The 25,094-nt window shown below is 37.4% G+C and overlaps 1 protein-coding gene across 2 annotated transcripts in view; it reads left to right on the forward strand.

Moving 5' to 3' along the window:
* LOC127430596 (stromelysin-3-like) overlaps window positions 1-22,773 on the forward strand; it is a 37,412-nt gene extending 14,639 nt beyond the window's left edge. For both annotated transcript variants that reach the window (XM_051680473.1, XM_051680474.1), the window contains exons 2-8: window positions 4,750-5,048; window positions 10,819-10,962; window positions 14,833-14,966; window positions 15,808-16,043; window positions 16,197-16,401; window positions 19,658-19,918; window positions 20,931-22,773. In XM_051680473.1, the coding sequence (XP_051536433.1) occupies window positions 4,750-5,048; window positions 10,819-10,962; window positions 14,833-14,966; window positions 15,808-16,043; window positions 16,197-16,401; window positions 19,658-19,918; window positions 20,931-21,055 (1,404 nt within the window). In that variant the 3' untranslated portion in view covers window positions 21,056-22,773. The remainder of the gene's footprint in view (window positions 1-4,749; window positions 5,049-10,818; window positions 10,963-14,832; window positions 14,967-15,807; window positions 16,044-16,196; window positions 16,402-19,657; window positions 19,919-20,930) is intronic.
* The last annotated feature ends 2,321 nt before the right edge of the window (window positions 22,774-25,094 follow it).

Consider the following 25,094-nt stretch of genomic DNA (forward strand, 5'->3'; position numbering starts at 1 on the left):
TGATGTTAGCCAGAGGGGAACTGGCCCCCACAGTGAGCCTGGTTTCTCCCAAGGTTATTTTTCTCCATTAACCAACATCTTATGGAGTTTTGTGTTCCTTGCCACAGTTGCCTTCGGCTTGCTCACTGGGGTTATAAATACAATTATTATTTAATTACTTATTTTTTTAAAAACACAATTCACAATCGTATATTATCAAACTACACAATGATGACTATAAGACATTATAGATATTACAGTTTCATTTTCTTTTAATGCATGTTCTTCTGTAAAGCTGCTTTGAAACGATGTGTGTTGTGAAAGGCGCTATACAAATAAAAATGACTTGACTTGACCTGTTGCCCTGGATAGATGACACCTTGGACTATATTGCTGGGTCCAGTCCGTTTAGCTCCCTTGACCTCCGTTGTGGCTACTGGCAGGTAGAGCTATCCCTAGATGCTAGACCAAAAACAGCATTTTCAATCAGGCAGGGGCTGTGTCAGTTTCGTGTTATGCCATTTGGGCTGTGCAATGTCCCAGCCACGTTTGAGCGACTGATGGAACGGGTGCTCCAGGAAATTCCTCGCAGTTGCTGTCTGATCTATTTGGATGACCTCTTAGTTGACTTTGAAGGGGCACTGTGTAATTTGTGGGAGGTTTTTGAAGCGATCCACTGAGTCAGTTTGCGATTGAGCCCCAAGAAATGTACGCTGTTGAGAAGGGAAACAGCGTACCTGAGTCACATGGTGAGTGCTGAGGGTGTGGCCACTGATCCCGCAAAGGTGGCTGCCATAAGAGATTGGCCCATGCCCAACGACGTGGCTAGGGTGCGGAGTTTCCTGGGACTAGCTTCCTATTACCTGCGATTCCTCAAGGACTTTGCTACCATCGCCATCCGACTGCATCAGCTGATGGACAAAGGGAGGGCTTTTTGCTGGAATGAGGTTTGCACCACGGCTTTCCATAAGATTCGGCAAGCAATGGACCAAGCTCCAGTGCTGACATACCCACATAAAGATCAGCTCTTCATTGTGGACACTGATGCCAGCAACAAAGGTATCGGGGCTGTGCTCTCCCAGGTCAGGAAGGATGGAGAGAGAGTCATTGCTTACTACAGTCGGACACTTCACCGTTCTGAAAGGAATTACTGTGTAATGCACAGGGAGCTACTTGCGGAGGTACAGACTCTATGCCACTTCCGGCCATACTTGTGCAGACAGAAATTTCTTTTGCGGACGGACCATGCATCGTTGACTTGGCTCCTCAATTTTAAGGATCCGGAGGGCCAGGTGGCTGAAGGCATTGCAGGATTACAACTTTGAAAGTTGGCAGCAAAGTTGGCCTGGTTGGCAGCATGGCAATGTTGACACTCTTTCCCGTCACCCCTGCGAGGCTGGAGAATGGCGCTACTCTCAGTGTCTGGAGGAGTGGACGGCAGCACTGAGGATGACCGTGGCATCAGCTAGCCCTGATGCTGAGGAGGACCAACCCACCTTTGACCACCAACAACTGCGGCAGCACCAGGTGGGGTCCCCGTACTGGCACGAATGCGGGCTAGGCTGGAGGATGGGCAATGACCGGGGTGGGAGGTAATAGCTTGGCTGGACCCTGAGGTAAAAGCCTACCACTTGCAATGGGACACTCTATCTCTGCGGGATGACTTGGTGTATCGGTGCTGGCAGTCGCCAGTGGATGTCCCTCCGGCCACAAGTACTAAAGGTGGTGCATTTCGTGGTGGGGGCGGGCCATTTTGGCATAACAAAGACCCTGAAACTGTTGCGTAATCGTTTCCACTGGGCGGGTTGCCGACGTGATGTGGAACTGTATGTGCATTGCTGTGATGTATGCGCTGCCCAAAAAGGGCCATCCCAAAGACCACGAGCCCAAATGCCCATGGATTTAACTTTTGGGGCACCTCCGGAGCCAGAAATTCCTGGTTGCTCCAGTATGGATTACCTCTGCCTAGTTGCGGGTAGTTCATGCCCCGGCTAGAGAGTGACAAGAGGCGGCTGCTGGCAAACAGAAGCGTGCTTACGACGTACGGACAAACAGCCAGGACTTTGGCACTGGAGGTTTGGGTTTACTGCCATATCATCTAAAAAGGTGCACTCTCCCAAATTGGATAATCATTTTAGTGTTTGTATGGGGCCTCGGTGGCACTGGACAGTGGTGCTGCATAGGGAGTGCTTAGCACTGTACCCAGCCACGGGCAGAGGTCCAGACAATTGAGGGGTCTGAGGACCTTGGACCATTCATAAACTCACAGTATGCCCACCTCTTCAGACACTACTAGACCATTGGTGTGATTGTGTGGATTTTTAATATTGTGTGTAATGGTAATGATGTGTGATGGTAATGACATTTTTAACTCTTTGGAGAAAAGTTGATTGGCCATCTATCAAGGAGTCACTTAATATTCAATAAAAAAAAAAAATAAGGAAATTGATGGCTGTCTGGATTAAAATTTTTAAATAAAACCCTGGGCCTCATTTCCAAGAAACATTGTAAGCCTAAGTAGATCATAGAAACTATTGTACGAATCATCTTAGAATTACGGGCTGTTTCCCAGAAACATCGTAACTTAAGTAATATTTGAAAATTGTTGTAGATCTATGAGTGCTCTGTGTAATCATAGAGCACTTAAGAGCATCGTAAGGACATAGTCTTATGCAGACACCTGCTAAACAATTGTGGAATTACACTTTATACAATACAGTTAATGTTGAGATTCTTACACCTTATATTTAAATATAATATAATGATAAAGGTCAACTTATGGTATCAATTAGCCTTTATAGGCCTATTTTTATTATCTAATGTAATAAAATATAATTATATAACTTTAAATAAAGGCATAAAATAGATCAAATGTAAATGCAAAAAAAAAAAAAGTATAATGTTAAAATAATTAGGCATAAAGTAATAAGTTACTTTATGTAAATTCAAAGGGAATATAGATGTTATATTTAAGGGGAAAGTTTTCTATCTTGGCTCGTCTTCACACTTTCCTCCTCTTCTACAACCTCATCATCTTTGACACCTAAGGGCACTGTGGCTAGCACTGCAGTGTTGTTGTGCTGCACTGATGTCACAGTATCATTTTGGAATCAGATCTCTGCTTGATCAGTATGTACATGTACCCTATGTATAGTGCTTTGATCATCCTATTGTGCATTTCAATAGGCCTACTGCCAATATATTATTATATATTATTTACTGACCCTTCACTGAATTCATATGAAAAGAAACATTACAAACACACATATGATGAACAAAGCAGTGTTTGTGTAAAAATAACAGATCATACTACGCAAAATAATTACAAAACTATACATGTTATTATGTTATTACTTTGATTATTTAAGACAATAGCTTTAAACTTTTCCCAGCAAGGTAAATTGCAAGTTTTATAAAGTTACACGCAAAGCTATAATGAAATTTCAGTGATGAGTGACACCATATAGTCACATTTCAGTACTTCAAACATGGACAGAAACTTTTGAGAAGCACTTTAAGTGCATTGTTACACAGCCGTGTTAAGTGCAGTTTTGGGAAACGCACGTGAAAAAGGAAAGAACGTTCGTAACTTTGCACATATAACGCTCATAAGAGCTAAGATACATCGTTATTGAGAAACAAGGTTCTGCTTTATAATGAAACTTAATAAAGCTAAAGCTTTCTTCATTTGGTAGTTGGTCCTTATGCTCTTTATGATGAAGAAACTCTTAAATAAGTAGGTGTTTTTTGTTCTTTTCAGACATCCTGCTTTATATTTCTAACTGTTTTATGGTTGTCCAAATATAGCTTGTACTTAAATTACAGCATTTAAAAGACTCCCTTTGGCTATGAGAGGCGGAAGGATTTTTAAAAGCATTTAAAAAAAATCGTTCACCCCATACCACCCTTAGCCTCATAACCAAACCCAAATTAGAAAGAAAGAGAGAGAGATGGAGAGAAGACAGAGAAAGGTCTCTAAACCAGCACAGCTGGAGCAAAGTATTGCAACAAAGAAACACAGGGGGCAAATGGGGTTTGGGAAAGGAGAGAAATTGGGGCAATCTGACTTTTCCCTCCAGGCAGCTCACCTCCCAGTCATTTAACAGAACCATTTCCTTAAAATTTGGTTGAGGAAATTGACTGTGATAATGCTTCCTGAAATTATCAGTGACGTTAAACCAACTGTTACATAACTATTCCATTGGGCAGCAATTTGCCACTCCCGATTTAGACTTAAGGGGCCGTTCCAGCTGCATAGTTTTTTAATAGTTTTTCTACGAAAACATGCACTAAATGGATGTCTTTGACTTTTGCGATGAAAAGTAGAAAAGTAATAGCTCACCTCTCCAAAACATGTTCGTAGCACAAATGGTGCGTGAAGAGTTATGCTCTAAAGTTAGTTCTTAGGATTAGGGGTTTTGTTCAAAATCCCTAACTCCAAGTATAAGAAACAGTAATACTTGATCACTTGCTCTTGCCCTGGCAACTTTTAAAAATGATCAGACTTTGACCGTTTTTGCCTGACAGATCCCATAGACTTACACTGAATGAGGGCCTAAGAAATATCTATAGGCACTAGAATTTCATAGAAACCTGGGATTGTGCTATTTTGGGCCAGTAACCACCCTAGCAACCACATATCAACACCCTGGCTAAACTGCCTACTGCCTACACATTTGAATGTGTTATCATGTGTAGCCTCTATGAATTAAGATGTTTCTTCTCAAATGTACATTTGATACACAGCTTATTGTATGTGTAAATTTATAGGACTGGTCTCAAAAGACCCATCACCATGGCCTGAAGAAAAGGGGGAGACTTCATCATGTTCAGGATACTCTGAGTGAAGACTTTGGCAGTAAGAGAGTGCAGTCACACTTGTCTGTTCCCAAGAATGGCACTGAGCTCTGGAACAGACCTCGCTGTGGAGTCCCAGACTACCCACTACAGAAGGGGGGGAGCGCCTTTCATTACTCTTCCCACAAAGAAGGCTTGCTTGGGGGCCATCATCGACAAAAACGCTTTGTTTTGTTTGGAGGACGCTGGGACAAAACAGACCTCACCTACAAGTAAGGTTTACTAGATTTGCAGTGTGAAAAGTGTGAAGGGATTTCAAGCAATTTCACCAGTATCCTCTAGTGTGACATGATATACTCTCTCTAAAGCTATTTTAAAAAGCATTTCTTTTTCTATTCTTATATTGACATTATTATTCATGCAGTTTTATGTCCTCATCTTATTTGAAATATATATATATATATATATATATATATATATATATATATATATATATATATATACATACATTATATATATATATATATATAGATATTGTATATATATATATATATATATATATATATATATATACATATATAAACTAGGAGAAATAGTGGCCAGCTGCTATATTTAAAGGGGTAGTTCACTTAAAAATGAAAATTTTGTCATCATGTACTCACCCTCATATTGTTACAAACCCATATGACTTGCTTTCTTTCAAGAAATGGTAAGTGAGACATATTGCCTAATATCTCCTTTTGTGGTCCACAGAAGAAAGAAAATCATATGTGTTTGGAACAACATGAGGATGCATTAATGATTACAGGATTTTTATTTTTGGGTGAGTCATCCCTATAAGATTTACACTTCCCTAATATATATATATATATATATATATATATATATATATATATATATATATATATACACACACAAATTGCACCAAAAAAATAAAATAAAAAAATGATGCTGAATAAAAACAACAGTTTATAGATATTTTATGTCAAGCACCTCAAGTCATTTTCGCAGGTTCATAGTGGTTGCAGTTGAATCAAGTTGCACTCTCAACATATATTGAGATGATAAACAAATGTTTAAGATAAAAGCATAAATGATACCTGGATGGAACAACTTTGATGTATTGCCTAGGTACTGTTTTGAGTATCTCTTGTACCATAGCAACCACTCCCAACACACATTTGACCCAATCCAAAGGCTTTTTCTTATTAAAGACACTGTCTTTTTAATTTCAACATTTGCATTTCTTCCTCTTCTTTTAAGGAGGAAATATTTTCCTTCCCTCTCAGGAAAGACCTGTTTTAATTGGTTAATCTGGATGTTTCTCTCTTTATCTTCTCACATTTTTTTTATATCTTTTTCAGTTCTAAAGAACACCACAAACACTTTCCAACTTTGTACTCATTTAAGTAGAAGCTGTAAACTGTCTCAGACTCAGGACTGCATGGCTCCAGAACCCAGCTTGAAATATGTATATGCTCCTCTTAGCCCCTTTGATTTCAAACAGTAAATCTTTTTCTAAAATCACTCACACACAAACACAAACAGGCACTACACTGCAAAAAAAAAAAAATTAAAAAAAAAAAATTAAAAAAAAAAATTAAAAATTCTTAAGTAGTTTTAACTTATTTTCCACTAAATTATATTAAAGTCAGCACACCACAGCTCCAAAAATTAAGCTTTGTGCCTTTGGATGTGCATGCTTTTGGTTCATTTTTCACTATATTATATTTACATCCTTAAAACTAGATACATTTATTTAAAATAAAATGTGTAATAATATGTTATTGTAAAGTAATAATATTTGTTTTCAGAGAAATTTATATTTCTTACCCCTTTGGCAATTGTTTTTCTTATTCTTATTTTAAGCATTAACCTCAATCAATTTAGTTAGATTTATGCTTAAAATCGGGGAAAAAATGCCAAATGGGGTCAAAAAAATAAACTTAATTCAAGATATATTCTCCGAAAACAAGATTAAGGACTTTTGCTTCTCAAAAATACTGCTAAGAAAATGTGCTTCAAGTTGACTTGATTTACAATGGTTCTTAAGAACCCATTTTGATTGACATGATGACCTGTCTGTTGTGGTTGTCTGGTCACCACTTCAAGTTTTGAATGATTTGCGTCCTACATCTTTGTCAAAGGAGGTCTCCACCGGACATGGTGCGTCCATCTCCTCTGTAATCTCGAGTCGGTGGGGTCGTGACCTTACTAGAAGCAGAAGTTACAATTCAGAGCACTCAAGTTACGGCAGTGGAGCTCAAATGGTTTTAGTTTTCCCTTCGCCACATGGCGGGGGGTGAGATGAGGGCCCAGACAAAGACTTAAATCTTTGGAAAACCAGCCTGAACTGATTAAAACTGCCCCCAATTTATGGCCCTTCCCATAATATATCACTGCTCATAAATCTCCTATGGTTCTCCATCCAAATCAAGCTGCATTGCTGTAGTCTGCATACTGTAAAGCCAGAAGTCAAAAAGAGAAATAGTAGAACATGGTTGTAAATTATGGGGGGTTTGGTGGGGTCTAACCCCCTAAATATGGCTTTAACCCCTTTCAAGTGAAGTCAAAATGGGTCTTAAAAGTACATATTCTTTTTGCATATAAGAAACTACATTTCAACAGGGTGAAGCAGGGTAAATGAGGTAACCATAGCAACAGTATAGGCTGCTTAATTCCTTCCATTAGGATAAGTATCGGAAAAAACATTGACAAAATTTGACAAGTGTGCTGATATTTAGAATAACAGCAGTGGGACACTTAACTATTTATATCACTCTACTTGCTTACCATAGATGTACATATCAATAAATCACAAAAAAAGTGTTACATTTAAAAAGTATTATTTGACGTTTTGCTAATTGTGAGAAGGGCGCAATAGGGTTGAATAAGACAACCAGATTGCAGAATTATCCATAGAAATTCCATAAAGAAATCAACTCCCTGAAAGTTATTATATAATTTGCACACTGCGTGCTGCATCATCAGAATCTAATGCTGAGAAAGCAACACATTGCACAAATTTTATCCCCAAGTCAGCACCATTCTAATGCTGTTCCTCAATGAGCTGTCATGACTCACGTCTCTGAAGGTTGTTTATGGGTTGTAGCACCTCGCTGTCCTCTGTAATTTCTCTCCTCACTTAATGATGGACTGAACGTGAACAATGAACTCAAAGATACTAAACACACCATCCCACCCCCACTCCTCAGCTGTCAATTGAGGTCTCTTTCTTTAATGAGTCTACCCAGCCTTTAGTAGATCCCAGGGTAGATCGGTGTCACAGGTCACTTGCACACTAATTTAGAGCAGTGGTTCTCAGCTGGTTTGGCTTCAGCACCCAGATTTTACATTGGACATCAAGTAGCGCCCAGACATTGTACCAAAGTAAAAAGTAAGCAAAAATGCCCTTAAAATCAAACATTGAAATTTGTTTGGATTACCATTAACAGCATTGGCCCATCACTATGAACAATTATTAACATGACAATGAATCGGAAAATGTATTTTAAACAACAGCAAAGTGTGAATTAGAGTGTTTATTGCTCAAGTGTTTTGTTTCTAAATGTCAGTTTAATTTTTATGTATACTTTCCACAGCCAAAAACTCACCAAACATGTGGTCGGCACAAATCAAGTTGATTCTCATTTCAAGTGAACATGTATTTAATGTAGTATTGTCTTGCAATAGTTTTGCTCATGGTTTTTGAGGATGAGGGCATGTCCATGTTGGCATCTGCCTAATTTGGCTAGCAACCATCTAACGGTGTCATGAAGAATAGAGTCCCCCCAATAAATCATGTCCCCCTTGTGTAGTTGTTTAGTTTCTGTTACTAATTCCTGTTGTAGCTGATCACATACAGTATTATCATATCAATTTACCATATAGTACTAAATTCAACGTTTTGATAAAATTACGTGACGCACTTGCACTAATTATATTAGCTTAGTAGGATAATTGAACCGTAGGAAATGCATGATGAAATGTTAGCATAGCAGGCTAATCTCTGGGCATGCTAATTCATGGTTGTTTGCATGTCAGACCATTCTGGCGCCCTAGACGAGATCCCTACTGCTGCCGTGCATCCCCCCCCCCCCCCCCCCCCCCCACAACCAGCAGGTGGCGCCATAGGTGACTGCCTAGTTCACCTATCCCTAGAAACGCCCCTGTGCTAATTGGCAACATAAATAGAAATGTTTAATTTCACAATTTGTTGCTTTGATTATGTCATGTGATATGTCATATGTAGCTTACACAACATTAATTGATGTTTTTATCAGGCAGCAAATAGAATACCCAAAACAACTTCTTTCGGCCAGTGAAATCATTTTAGGGGGACAGAATTTCAGGTGGGACTCAATTCCTCATGAATAATGTAGAGTTTGATTGGATGGTCTTTGATGTCTTTTTATGTATTCTCCTCCCTTTAAAATTTGATAGCCTATTTATTTTACTATCCTAACTATGCACAAATATTTAGTTGCATTTGTTTTGCGTTTAGCATTGTTTTTTCCCCCTACAGTCTGCAACCCTATCAGACAAAATCCACCAGTGCAGAACCACTGTTTTACAGGTTTAGAAAAAAATCTAAACCTGTTCTTAGCTTTATCTTTTCTTTTGTGGCAGTAGACAGTTAAAGTCAAGAGTTACTAACTTGACCCTGGTACTAGATGAGCAGATAGGGAGGAATTCTCTAATTGGATCTGCAAATATGGTACAGACAGTGTTTAAAGCCACATTCTACCACACTGGGCTCTCTCCTGCTGTCATAGCTCCTGTCTGGGCTTGCAGACTGCAGAAGGCCCCTGATCAACCTGTAGTCCTAGAGCGATCCCTATCCCACAGAGTTAATAATGACCATGGAGGTGTCCATGCATGACAACAACACAGTGGTACCAGTCATTATAGCTACAGGTTGGGAGCTCCACAATACTTCAGATGTGGTGGTTAAAGATATTCCATTATTTAAAGAAATGCACCAGAGGGAAGCTTTGTGGAACTTGATACACGCTTGCAGTCCACTAGTTTAAATGTGCTCAGTGGGGATTCTGCTTGTGAAAATAAGCATACATGCCTTCATCACTCAACAAGTTTTATAATATAGTGACTCTTTCATCTGTTAGTAGCAAACACCTCTGGGCCTACTCCATGGTGGTTGAATATAACATAGTCATATTCAGAGTGCATTCCAAGCTAATGAAGTCTCCTGCTTATCAGATTTTTCTCCTTAAAAAAGCACCCTAGTAATCTCATTTGTCTTTTCTAACATTTCTGAAATGGTCTCAGTGTTACAAACTGTGCTCAGATTTTCTGAAATACCAAAGTTTGCAATAATAAGTCAGAGAGTTCAATATGAACTGAAACATTTCCCATCAATTTCTTCCAGTTTTAAATTATGTGGGGTATGCAATTAACAACATTTTATAGCTCTTACTCTTACTACGTATATGCCATTTGTTTCTATTTTTATGTCTTCTAACAAGGAGGAACAAAGGTGGAGTGGTGGTACAGTAGACTAGTGGTACGTAATAGAAACATCAAAGATCTGATTCCTGATAAAGGCAACCTGAGAAGTGGAGATTTGTTAATGTCTCTAAAAAATGTCACTTGTGCAATGTATTGCGAGTTCTACTGGATTAAAGGTGTCTGTTAAATGCCAAAGTAACAAAGAGTCTTGAAATATAATACTATGTAGTTCTGTATGGCTTATGTACTTAAATTAACCCACATAGAGGTGCCATCACCGTCACAATATCATGTTTCAGATTAGTTTTATGATTGCGGTCAGAGAGTGTAATAGTATTGGCCACCGTGTCTAATCCTCAACTGGGCAAACATTCAGACTGTGTTTGTCTTTTCACAACAGCCAGATTCAGTTCCAGATCCAGTCCCAAAGACAGGGGTTCCTCAGTTCATAAGGAAACCACCATGGAGAGTAGCAAAAAAAGGGGGATTATTAGGTATTTCACCAGAGAGCAAATGAAAGTCACATGGGTGGTCTGTAATGAGCGTTTATGAGTGTTTGTGCTTGTGTAACAGGATCATGCGCACCCCTTGGCAGATGAGTTTAGAGAAAGTCAGACATGTGCTGCGAGAGGCGCTGCAGGTCTGGAGTGACGTCACCCCTCTCACCTTTACTGAGGTCACCAGCAGCCGGGCGGATATCATGATCGATTTCAACAGGTAAAAAAGCACTCTCTCTGTCTGCTGAATACTCAGAAGGTGTCAGGAATCAATTGTGACCTCATCATTTGTGATCTGTGTTTATGTTTTTAAAGGTGCCATGTCATGATTATTTTATGATTTTATTTTTTTCTGCTAGACACCATGCATGTGTAGACAAAGTTTCATTACCATTGGCTAGTCACAGTTTAATTTATGTGGTGCTGAAATTTGATTGGCTGCTGGTGGACATTTTTATTGATTTGTTGAAACGTTTGGTGCGGTCCCTAAATGCAGACTTCTGCACTATTCTATGCCTTTTTGTAGTATAAGTAGTGCGAGTTGGATATTTGCACTGAAAAATGCAACAAAAAGATGAGTCCTACAAGTACACGGATAATGTACTTTTTCAATCCAAAAAATGGAGTGTAGAATGTTTGACACTTCATTCACTCAACTGTCACGGTTTCCACTATGTAGCGGAAGAGGCGGAGTTACCTGGCCACGATGCTGGCCTGAAAATTGTAAGCTGAATTCTGTAAAGACAGCACCTTACAAATGTGAGTTGAATGCTTTACCATCATCCCACGCAGTGTGATGGAAAAACTTGTGTCCATCACAAGAATCTACTGAGTGAAAGAGCATTTTAGTGGTCCACCATTTTTCTGTCATCTTTCTGACCTTAAGACTTTTATGTAAATGTACTCTGTTTTAAATGCCTAACATTTTCACATTAAAAGGAGTAACAAAGATTACTTACATGTTACAGGCTTGCTGTTGGGTCCAGTATAGTTGTCAGTGCTTCATTCTTCAATACCAGCCTCTTCGCAAAGCCTGCATTATATTGTGACAGGATCACAAAGCATTCCGTGCTGAAATGTGTTGAGCAAACAAAGGTAGAACACAGATGACCAGCGACTTTGTTAAAAATAAATTTTAAGTCGTTCTTGCAGCTTAATTTCTATAAATCGTCTTTTTAGACTGGAATAAAAGACTCTTTCAATCTTCTATTTGAGTAGAAATGGAGATGATTATACATGCGTTCATTTCCTCTCGCCTTGATTATCGCAATTCTCTTTTTACTTGTCTTAATAATGCATCCTTAAAACGATTACAAGTGGTTCAAAATGCTGCTGCCAAACTTTTAACTAAGTCATCAAAGAGATCACATGTAACACCAATTTTTATTTCTTTACATTGGCTCCCAAGTAAAATTTAGAATTCATTTAAAATTCTTGTGATGGTGTTTAGAGCATTGCATGGTCAAGCTCCTGCTTATATAACAGAATTGTTGCAACCTTATAACTTCAGCAGGAATCTTCAGAACAGGTCTTGTTAGCTGTTCCTCGCTCTAGACTAAAGACTAAAGGTGACTGTGCCTTTGAGGTTGTTGCTCCCAAATTGTGGAATGCTCTCCCTTTGGATTTAAGATCTGTGGACTCTGTGGTCATTTTTAAAAAGCAGCTAAAAACCCACTTGTTTAAAATTGCTTTTGTCTAATTTGTTTGTTTTGTCTTTGTTTTCTGGTTTTAAAAAAAAAAAAAAAAAATGTATGCTTCCTTGTTTTTATATTGTGGATGTTAAGCACTTTGTGACGTCTGCTCTAGAAAGGTGCTATAGAAATAAAAATTACTTACTATTTCGAAAAACCATGAAAAAATAGATTTAAAGTTTGCAAGATTCAGAAAAATCTCAAGACACTGAAAAATAATCATCTATGACAACCTTTTACCATTTAGTTTTTTTTTAAATGTATTATTATTTATCTAGTCCTGGTCTTTAATCTTCAGTATTGATGAAATGCTGTTTCTGAGGTCTCTTAACTCACAGAACTTGTGACACTACATTGTTAGTTAAGAGACACATTAATTGACACAAAGAGGAAAAGTTTCCACTTCACTAGACAAACACAGATACTTTTCATGTCTTCTAGAAGCAGGAGATTAAGCCGGAGGTGTCGGTTTAGGATTATAGCTAAAAAATATACAGTGCACGTCCATTCATGCAGGTACATTGCATTATGCATTCCCATGGTAAGAGGAGAGAGATAGAGAAGAGAAGAGAAGAGAAGAAGAGAGGAGAGATGTGTCATAACTAAGCACACCTGTCGGGTTTAGATCACAGGTTTCTGTTATGTTTAGCATGTGGACATGCAACACTGCTACTCTAAATCCTGCAGTTACTGTAGAAGGTTGTTTTTTTTTCTTTTGAAAACCTGAATGAAGCAAAGCATTCAGGGTCCAAAATGAGCTGTTTGCTACACCTGCAAATGACAATTGAATTGAGAAAATGTACTAGCCATAAACTGTATTTTGCATTATTTTATTACAAATTTACTGTCCCTATTACAATGGTTTTATTTTGCTTGTTCCATGCATATCAGCATTACAGGGTTTTTGAATGGTTGGAACGAGAGTCTGACATTTGCTTATATAAAAACCACAAACTTGAAGAGATACTTTATCCAAAAATCCTGTCATCATTTACTCACCATCATGTTGTTCCAAACTCATAGAACTCTCTTTTTTTCCTTTAAACACAAAATGAGATACTAGCCAGAATGCTAGCCTCAGTCACCTCTCACTTTCATTGCATCTTTTGTCCATACAATGAGCGTGAATGGTGCCTGAGGGTACCATTCTGCCTAACATCATTTTTTGTGTTCCATGGAAGAAAGAAGTCATTAGGGTTTGGAGCAACATGAGGTTGAGTAAATGATGACAGAATTTTCATTTTTGGGTGAACTATCCCTTTAAGTAGATGCTTTTTTTGGTGCTTTTTTTTGGTATTTGGTTCTCTCAGAGTCAGCCAAACATTCTTAAAATTTGATATAAACCATGAAATGTTGCAGTTCTTAATTAAGTTAGTAGCCGACTAGCGAGTAGCTTACTCTTCTATTTACTCTTCAAAGCCAACTTTTGCTTGCATTTGATGCTTAGCCAGTGTTAATTTTGGACCCTAAAAGCATGACTACAAAGTGCCTTTGAGGTATGTTTTTATTCCTTCTGTTGAACATATACACCAATTTGGCATGCGGACAAGACCCTTAAATGCCTTCAAGTGCTTGTTATACAATACAGTATGCACCTACACTACACACCAGACCTATATAAACGTTATGGCTCTTTTGAGAGTATATTTTGTTTCCTTCTGTGGAGACATTATTCAAGCCAGTGGCTCTTTCCCTGCACAGTTGTAGAGATTTTTTTCTGTTTGAAAATTAGTGCCTGGATTCCTTACATAAAAAGTTGGCCTCCTATTAAAACACTAATGGATTTGTTCAAAGTCATTGTGTCTGTCATATACACACACATGAAGCTCAAATGAGGGATAACGATTTTCTTCAAAGGAAAGGAAAATATCTATATCCATCAAGCATAAAGGAAAATGTGGAGGTCAGATGCCATGCCATGAAGCATATCTGTTCCGTTAGTCTCAGATTCAATCAATGGGATAGCAATGGACCAAGCATCCATCAAAGCTTTACATTTCTTGTAAATGTTGTGAAATCTGTTTGTAGGTCAGTTTTTGTCAGAATAGTGGCCTTCTTTACTCCAACTTTAATTCAACCTCTCGACTTTTCGCAATGGAGAATGTGGGGTTTGGCTTATTCTATTCCATTCAGCCAGAGTGGAATTTTACATTAATTCCCAAAAAAATAAATCTGGATAATGGATTCTGGGAATCAAGAAAGTTGCTGAGGTGTGTTTGTTACACTATAATACTAAAGAACAGCATGTTTGAATATTAGTCGCGGCATTGGCTCAATCCAGGTCATATCCTTACCCTCATTTACATTAATCATGACATGTAATGAAGTGTGGTCTTTATTGAAATGGGAATAAGGGAAAGAGAATGTCCTTTGCCTAAGATACTGTCTTTGATATTTAGGTACTGGCATGGAGACAATCTTCCTTTCGATGGCCCAGGAGGAATTCTTGCCCATGCCTTTTTCCCCCGAACGTATAGGGAGGGAGATATTCACTTTGACTATGATGAGTCTTGGACGGTGGGCAACAGTATGGGTGAGTAAGGGAGTTTGAGTGAACTGTAAATTCTGGGAACAGTCTTTTATTGAAAGGGATAGTTCACTCATAAATGACATAATTTACTCACCTTTGTTGTTCCAAACCCATTTGACTTTCTTCGATGGTACACAGGGAAGATCAGCGGCGGCATTTCACAAAAGCCTAGGATATGGAAAAAAACCCTTGGATTTTAACATTTTGATTATTTTATTTTTTTAAGTATCATGGTCACATTGTATACATCTGCATAAAGTGCATAAAATGTAAGATATTATCTGTATTAAATTATATGAGGTGCAATTTTCACGATTGTCCTGCTGGTGTCTGCATATGTCAGATACGTCATTACTTCAGAATGCTAGATCTATGACCATTTTCAAATACTTAAATTATGATGCCTTTGGGAAACAGCCCATAATTCTAAGATGATAATGCTTTGGGTGGATACAAGGCAGACACAGATTGAAGTGATGAGCAAACTGCATCTTAATGAGGTATATATTTTTGCCTACATGCTAGGGTATGGCAACTGCCATACTCTGCCATACGCAAACGCCACCCCTGGGGAAGATGTTCAGCCGTGATTCACTTTCATTGTATGGAATCAAAGATGGCAACTGAGGCTATCAGTCCCTAACATCCTTTGGTGTTACACTGAAGAAAGAAAGTCATATGGGTTTGGGACAGCAATGAGTGTGAGTAAATGATGACGGAATATTCATTTTAGGGGTGAACAATCCCTTTACTACATATTCTGGACTACACATTGATACATTTTACAGTGTTTGTAACTCTAAATCCATAAAATAAATTACCCTTATTTTTCAATTCTCTCTAGGTACAGACCTCCTTCAAGTGGCTGCTCATGAGTTTGGTCATGTTTTAGGATTGCAGCACTCCATGGAACCAGGCGCAGTGATGTCTCCTTTCTACACCTTCTCCTACCCGCTCCAACTGAGTGAGGATGACAAGCGGGGCATACAGTCCCTGTATGGGTCAAAACACTCAGATGAGAAAATAGAGAAGGAGAGGCCACCTAAAGTCACAGAAACCAATGAGGTTGAAAGCACAATGGTGTGTGATATTACTGAAACGGTCCGATTAGTACTCATAAAAAGTACTGTAAAAATAGTATTTTACAGTACAAAAATAGAAAAAAAAAAATATTGTTAAATATGATCTCGGGAATTGACCTTTTGCTCCTCTCTCTCATTTTCATCTTTCTAGCCTGATGTTTGCCAAACAGACTTCGATGCAGTATCTATGATCCGAGGCGAGCTGTTTTTCTTCAAGTCGGGTTATGTATGGCGGATCCGTAATGGTAAACTCCAGGCTGGATATCCTGCTCTGGCATCCAGGCACTGGAGAGGAATCCCAGACAACATTGATGCTGCTTTTGAAGACAAGTCTGGAAATATCTGGCTCTTCCAAGGTAAGTTATCTCAAAATACACTGCCAGTCAGAGGTTAGTTGGTAACACTTTACATAAGGTTATATTTGTTTACATTAGGTAACTACATTAGTTAACATGAATTAACAATGAACAATATTTTTTCAGCACTCATTAATCTTGGTTAATGCTAATTTCAGCATTTAATAATATATATTTATTTATTATTTATTAAAAGATGTATTTGTTAATATTAGTTAATGCATTATGAACTAACATGAACTAACGATGAACAGTTGTATCATTATAAATTAACCCTCCTATGGTATTAAATTTAAGACAGATTGCTGCCATCTAGTGAAAAAAATATATATAACATGCCAGTAACAGCCAGTAGATGGTTTTGTTGAAAACATTTTAAATTTGGTTTGAAGTGTCAGTTCTTGCAGTTTATGTCATTATGCTTGCAATCAAACCTGACCATGGTGTTACAAAGAGAAAACACAGAATAAGCATTTTTCTACCAATAATTTATTTGAAACATAAAAATGTATGTAATAACTCAAAGTAAATGCATAATAATGTCAAGAAAATTAACATAAAGCAACAGAAATGAACTGCAAGTCAGTTAGAGTATAAAACACAGGAATCAGAGTAAACATTTTGCAATTTCAAACTTTCTATAGTATTTTTTTATTAATTGTTTTGCAAACATGGGGATGTTTTAGAGACTCACCCTGTAATTTCTGTGTGTGTGTTTTTTTTTTTTTTTGTTTGTTTGTTTCTGCATTGTGGCTTTATTAATTGGATCTGACAGATTGTTTTTTGGTCTTTCCCATTCATTTTCAATGGTTGGTCAATTTTGACCGTGTATACCAAAGGTGTTGCTTTTTTTAATTTTTTTTATGACCACTTAGACTTATCGAATCAAGCCAATTTTTTTTTCAACAATTTTTTTCTGTATGTTGAGATGGCAAATGGAGGAAAAGTCACCAGGTCTTGTACTGCTCAGATAAAGGAAACCATTTTTTATTAAATAGTTACTATAGGAGGGTTAACATGAACCAAGATACTGTAAATGCTATAAAAAGACATTGTTAATTTTTAGTTCATCACACCTTATGAATACATTTACTAATGTTAACGAATAGAACCATATTGTAAAGTGTTACCAGTTTATTTATGTTTCTCATAATCCTAAAAACCTTTTGATTTAAAGTAGGGCTGGGAAAATGTACGTTAATTTGTGCGATTAATGTTTTTGTTTAACACGTTAAAAAATTAATGCAATTAATGCAGAATCCCTTTATTTTTACTTCATGAAATAACACGCGATACGAGAAAGGTGCCCCAAGTTTTTTCTGGCAGTCTACTCAGCCTTACATTCTCCAATTAGGATGGGGGCAGGGTTGATTGTGGCTTCAATGTTTTTCCCCACTTTCTATGGGTAACACTGGCATATATACGTTTTCAGGAGGTACTCCCTTTTGTACAGAAACTGATTGTGCGAAGCAGTGCATGCTTATTCATTGCACGCGACGCATGTCCCGGGCATAATAAACACGAGTGCACATTTACTGTACGAAGAATGAAGATTTTTCATCCGCAAGCTGCCGTATCTCTTTGCATCATGCAAAAATGCTCACTGACTTCCATCTGAACCCGTTTCAAAAGCGAAACCGCTCTAGTGAGACCTAGCGTGTGTGTGATAGAGACTGCGATGGACCTGGCCGTTCAGCAAGCTACTGCCATTGCCAAACCACTTCCTCTGAAAATCTCCAAAACCACCCTCAAAAGTTTCAATTTTTCACAAAAAGCTTCCAAATAAGAAAACACACTATAGACAGACCTATGTATGAGTGTATCATAAAAAAATAAAATAAAAAAAAAACATTTAAAAAAGGGGCATAAAACAAGTTCACAGATAGCCTAAAATGTGGGACAATTACATTTTTTTTTTTTTTTATCAATGCAGTGCATTTGGTCCTGTGTAATTTGATGGCAGCAGCATCTTTAAAACTGGCTTTACATAAATCCAAGTGGTAAATTGATTTGTCCAAGTTCAGCAATGTAAAGGGTGAAGGTTCAGCAACTGACAAATTCCTAGGTGATGCAAATGAGTCCATATGCACCTGCCTCTGATCAAAAAAGTGTTATGCACTCTCGATGTGCTTGGTGGTCAATGCATGTTTTGTTAGATCTGACTTTTTATCACATACCAATGACTTTGGATGTGTGTTTCATAATTAATAATAGAAAATCGAAAAAAATCACCATATATATTTAAATCTAGCCAAAATAGCTCCTTTAAATTTGCAGCAGCCACGAGAAAATCTCTAAGTTTGGTGACAAAATCCCCAAATTGGCAACACTACCAGGTATACTTATAGAGACTGAATGGCAGCCAGAGAAAATAATAGTTTTAAGATTTTAAACTTCAGCAAATTAAACTTCAGCATTTAATAGGTTTAATATCTGTATGTATAGTGTCTAATAATGCATTGGCAATGTACACTTAAGTTTCTCTTGCTAAAAAAGTTTGATATTAATTGAATCTGCCCATTTCATCCTATTATATAAAAAAGTCCACTGGAAAACGGCAGAAGATTTTGCCCTAATTGTAATTACAACATGTCCACTGATTTTATGGCATGCATACATATACTTGTATAAAAGATAAATATCTGTAAAATTGTGTCTAATTGGACAAATTAAATCTATCTGCAAAAAAAAAAAAAAAAAAAAAAAAAAAAAAAAAAACTTACATATCTAAATAATTTAAATAAATGATGAATAACTTATTTCTTGCAAGTTCTTTGAGACAAAGTGTAAAGTAAATAGATGTATGATGATTTTTTAAATGTTTGTTGTAATGTATCGTGTACCATAATTTAATCGTGATTAATACGATTAATCACAGAAACATTTGTGATTTAATTTAATTTGAGCTAATTTAAATTAAAGGCTTCTGCTTAAATGCTTGAAATTAGTTTTCAATTTATATAGACAAATTTAAATTGTACCTACATATGAAATTTTAAACAAAACTATATATATATATATATATATATATATATATATATATATATATATATATATATATATATATATTTATATATGCTATATACAGAATATAGGCCCATTTACTTTTGTGCTTTTCACACGAGTGGTGTCTGTTTACCAGACTGACAAGATCAATATAATTATATACCTTTCACAATATATGATCTAGTTCAAACCAAGCGCTTCTGGTTTGTGTGCATGTTCTTAGTGTCTCTCACCACTGTTCTCTCTGTAGGCCAGAGTTACTGGGTGTTTGACGCAGAGCGGCAGATCACTGGCCCAGACTCAGTACAGCGGCTGGGTCTAACAGTGACTGACATTCAGGCAGCCCTTATGTGGGGAGAAGACAAGGCCCAGAAGATCTACTTCTTCAAGTCAGGAAGCTACTGGCGTTTCAACCCGTTGGAAAACCGCGTAGACACAACCAACGCTCGCAGCATGAGGGACTGGAGAGGCATACCGAATGACATAGACGCTGCTTTCCAGGACTGTTATGGTACGACTGTCACTTAAAGCTGAAGTGTGTAACGTCCGTGCCTCTAGAGTCACTAACAAAGAACCACTATTTTGAAACAGATTCTAGAAAATTCCTCCTGTCTTTCATTGGTTGTACAAAAAGATTGCCCTGCCCCAAACTCACGCCATTGGTCGAGTCAGTGCTGCTGTGTCAAGCCGGATGGGTCGCTCAGACAAACAGAAGAATGTTTTGATAGCGCCACAGAGCCACACTGTTACACATTTAAGTGAAATCAACATACAAATGCAACCTGGTCTCATAGTGTAAACGTGACTCTATATACATTTTTATTTGTCTCCAGGTACAATTCCCTGCAGTTTCCAGGCGAAATTAACACTAGAGGCGCAACAACAACTGTGCATTTTATTCACTTTAACTCAAATCATGACTTTAATGGCTGATTATGACTTAATAAATACTTATTTTTCTCTCTGTTACTCAGACCCTGCTATTTTATGATATCAACACACTTTTACTCTAATGCATCTTTTGAAAAACTATATATATTTTTTAATGCTTGTATTACAGACCCACCTACATATATACACTTATTCCAACATAAATAGCTTGTGTGGTAGGTCACTTGGTAGGGCACTAGACTTAGAGTCAGAAGACTGCAGGTCAAGTCCAGCCATGAACTCAAGCTGACAAGTGACACGTCAGAATCATAGAAGTGGCACGATATGATGTGGTTGCTTCAGAATATGTGCTTTTTCATTTCGCTTCTGCATTTTGAAACACTAATGGTTAGGTTTAGGTATTGATTACGTAAGGATGTCTTTTTTAACATCGTGTAGCTAACTCTGCATATTAGGCTAGGATATGTCAACGTCAGCTGTCACCTTTTACATTCTTGACACTGTTTTTTAAGGATGTCGTTTTTAAATATCTTCTGTCTGGAAATAAAGATTACATAGGTTATCACTGACAGAAAAGTTGGCAAGTATTTAAAATATGGTTTAATGTCTCTTCATTCCAAATATCTCCACAGGATTTGCCCACTTCTTAAAAGGAAATCAGTACTGGAAGTTCGACCCAGTGGAAGTGCGGGTGCTAGAGGGATATCCGCGCTACATCGGCATGGATTTCTTCGGTTGCTCTGCCTCCCTGTATTGATAAATTTTGGGCTAGATATAATTAATCCTAAATTCATCACTGGGGTCTTTTTGACCACCTAGTATCCTCCACACAGTTACACATGATCAAGGTGGTACTAATTAGTGAGCTGCAAGATTTTTCAGGTAGCGTGTCAGATATTGCAATATTTCCAGATTTGACCACTGGATCACTTTTCTGTCCTTTCAAGCAGGTACTGTGTAACTGCTCCATCTATAACTCAAGGTGCAATTGCATGTTTACTGTCCCCTATATTTTTGAAAGAAAACTGAAATTAATTGTTGCTGGATGTTCTCTTCTGCAACATAATAAATACACAAGGACTCCCCTCTCTCTCAGGAAAAGCAGGAAACTCTTGACCTTAAAATACTTCTTTTTTTTTTTTTTTTTTCATATTGTGTACTTGATTATTTATAATGTGTATATTTTGTTGCCAGTATTGATAGAGTTTAGGAAAACATAACAGCCATTCTTCTTGAGAAGTACTGTAGCATTTTGCCATAATATAAATAACAGTGATTTTAGATAATTAATGCCCATGTTCCAAATATCATTTTTAAAACATTTTTATTTGTGTCAGCAGTTTTATCATGGAAGCACGTTTGGTACAAATATAGGTGCTAAAACATTTTTAGAAGATAAATATATACCTCGAACATTACAGTTTTGCTCCCAAACATTTATAATTAGCTGTTAGAGTCTTTCAAATGACTACTGGCAACCAACAGTAAAGCGACTTGGGAACGCCCCTTTTGGTCTAACTTAAATCTCAGCTCTAATATCTCATGTTCACACAATGCAAGTGAACGGTGACCAAAGCTTTGAAGCTCCAAAAAGCACATAAAGACAGCATAAAATTAATCCATAAGACTCCAGTGGTTTAATCATTGCCTGCTTAAGCGATCCAGTCAACTTTCGTTAAGAACAGACCAAAATATAACTCCTTTTTACATTATATTTTTTACACTTGACAGCAGTCTCCTTGGCAATCATGATTTCAAGCCCGATTACACTTCCTAGCGTCATCTAGCGCTCGGCGCATGTGTCAAGTGATAGGAAGTGTAATCGAGCTTGAAATCATGATCGTGCCTAGAGACCGCAATTGCAAGATGTACAGTGAAAAAGGAGTTATATTCTGGTCAGTTCTCATCCAAAATTGATTGGATCTTATGGAGTCTTATGGATTACTTTTATGCTGCCTTTATGTGCTTTTTGGAGCTACATAGTTCTAGTTACCATTCACTTGCATTGTATGGACCTACAGAGCTGAGATATTCATCTAAAAATCTTTGTTGATGTTCTGCAGAAGAAAGAAAGTCAAACTCATCTAGGATGGCATGAGTAAATGATGAGGGAATTTTCATCTTGGGGTGAACTATTTCTCCGAGTCTGGAAAAAAGACATAATGATAATGTAAATGTTCCAGTGCAGGCCACTGATGCTGTTGATCCAGTCTCTTTTCAGATTATGTGTTAAATAATTACAATACAACTTTCTGTATAATGGAGGTAATGAGGTGTAAAATCGTCATAGTCTTCACAAAGCACTGGCAATTATTGCTTTTGATCCAAGAAAATTGTACACCTCTCATCCACATTCATTATAATGTATGTCATGTAACCAATTCTTTCTCATGTTATTGCTTTTAATTATGCATTTACTGTGTAAATACTTTATAAAAAGAATTGTATTATATTTTCAGCTCCAATAAAATCGTCTCTTTGTTTAATGTGTTCTGTCTATTATTGTTGAAAGGTTTTGTTCAATATTCATAAGCTCTGTATAAAGCTTTTGTTCTTAAATTGCTTTTCCTTCACAGCTGGTTCCTAATATTATCAGTGTTTCTGGTCTCATATGAGAGAAGTAAGCAGTTTTTTTCATGTGTCTGGTTCTTTTATATTCTTCCAGGGGTCTCGGAGTGGAAATAGAACACGGCCCCCCTGCTGAGTCGACTCCAGAACCATATTGACTTACACAGAGCAAATTTGTAGCACAATGACATTGTAACATAATGACATCATAGTTTTAGTTCTGATAATTTGTAGCATCTGATGGTGCCATCCTTCACCAAGTTACCACATTTTGAAGGGTTTTACTTGAGTAACTACAAATGTCATGTCGCTTTGGTGGAAACACAAACCCTGATTCTTGTGTTATCAAGAGGATTTAAAAAAAAAGAACATATTCCTAATAATGTGCACTGAACTGGCTCACTAAATCCACTTTGTTGACCTTTTTTTAACAAAGTCAAGAACCAAATCTGATTACCAAGATGCTCAGAGTCAAAACAATGATTTTTAACTATTTTAATGTAATTTATGTGTTCTGTGCAGTTCATTCAAGGGCTTCTGGTTCTATATGGGCTCTATTTTCGGGAGTGAAAATAGTGCGCTATGTGCGAGTGAAAATCGTGCACCATGTGTTATCCAATTTTAGTGAGAGCACTAATTCTAAGTGACATTTTTGTGCCAGCGCAAAGCTCAAGTGGCCGTGGGAAGAAGTGTTTGCACCATCTGTGGGTGTATTGTGTGTAAATGAAGTGGTGCAAAGCGTAATTTGCTATTTTCCTGAGAAATAGGTAATTGCGCTAAGACGTTTCAATACCAAGTTTGTTTTCAGTGCAAAGTCTTTTCACTGTTCCTACATTTGCAGTTTGGAGAGCTCCGTGAAAATAACAAAACCTATTAGCCATGCCCATTAACTTTGCACTTATGACCTATGGTATAAAATAGGGCCCTATATGTTTAGCTGACAGTGACACATCCTGTGTAAATCAGTTAATTTTTAAGGTTTACATGGTTTATGGGAACAGGAAATTAATTGAAAGTCCTTACTTTTATTGTCCAAAGTGTATGTTAAATAACACTCTCCCTTTTGAAGTGACAGAAGCAGATGCACATTTGACCTGCCTGTGAAGTAAATGATTTGCCTGTTTAGTCGGAATCCCTATTAGAGTGTATCAATCAGACATCTAGAACCAAAATAATATTGCTACTTTGTTTTCAAAACCCTAACCCTTAGTATTAAACGTACTTATGCGCATAACTAATCCTGCACTTTATATGCTATGGACGTGAATGAGGAGTGAAATTGCTCAGCTTGTTGAGGAGAAATGTGCTATTGCTTTACTTAGCAATCAGACTTGCGAGTTTTGCTTGGTGAATGATAAAATGGATGAAAACATCAATTTGACTTGCATTGACAGAGGAACCTGAGGAAGACCTACAGTAGGTAGTATCAGAATATACTAGAGACTTATGCGCTCTGTTGACTTGGGCCAGTATAACCACTTAGCAACCACCCAAAACACCATAGCAACCACATAGCAACACATTAATGATCACCTAGAACATCTTAGCAGTCCCCTCGGAACCACCCAGGACACACTCTTGACTAGCTTTTGAATGATATAAAGTTTTCAAGAAGCCATGGCATGTTTTCTTTTGATGATCATTACTCACTAAAGCCAGACTTTGTACAAGACTTTTTAAAATGCTGTTATGCACACACTTGTCTCTCTTCCAAGAGTATGTTGTAAAACACATGTCTAGATTTTGAACTTGAAGAAGGACGTTTGCCTTTAGGGTGAAGCAAGTCTGCACTGGTCTAATCACACGCATGCACAAACAGTTGACCCTGCAGTATTTCTCTCATTAAATTAAAAAAGAGATTGTTTGTATGTTCACATACTGTATTTTCACACAAATCACAGAGCACAGTACAACTGAAAAACATTTGACTTTTAAAATTCATTTAAATGAAAGCATTGGCATTTTTTAAAATCATGACTGGTCCTACTCAGTTTGAATCCTGACGTGATTAAAAGCAATGAAATGAAGTCAAAAAAGAGTCAACATTCCAGTTTAACAACAATGTCCCCTATGGTAGATTATCTTCATAAGAGTGGAATGCTCAATTTGTTTGTCTAAGCGAGGACATTAGATACAAATGATGAAGGATCAGACACAAAGTAATTTTAGGTGCCCTACTAAACTATTAACATGTAAACCACATCTGTCAAAAGTCATCTGAGTCCAGA

This window comes from Myxocyprinus asiaticus, chromosome 40 (assembly GCF_019703515.2).
Source record: "Myxocyprinus asiaticus isolate MX2 ecotype Aquarium Trade chromosome 40, UBuf_Myxa_2, whole genome shotgun sequence".
Lineage (NCBI taxonomy): Eukaryota > Metazoa > Chordata > Actinopteri > Cypriniformes > Catostomidae > Myxocyprinus > Myxocyprinus asiaticus.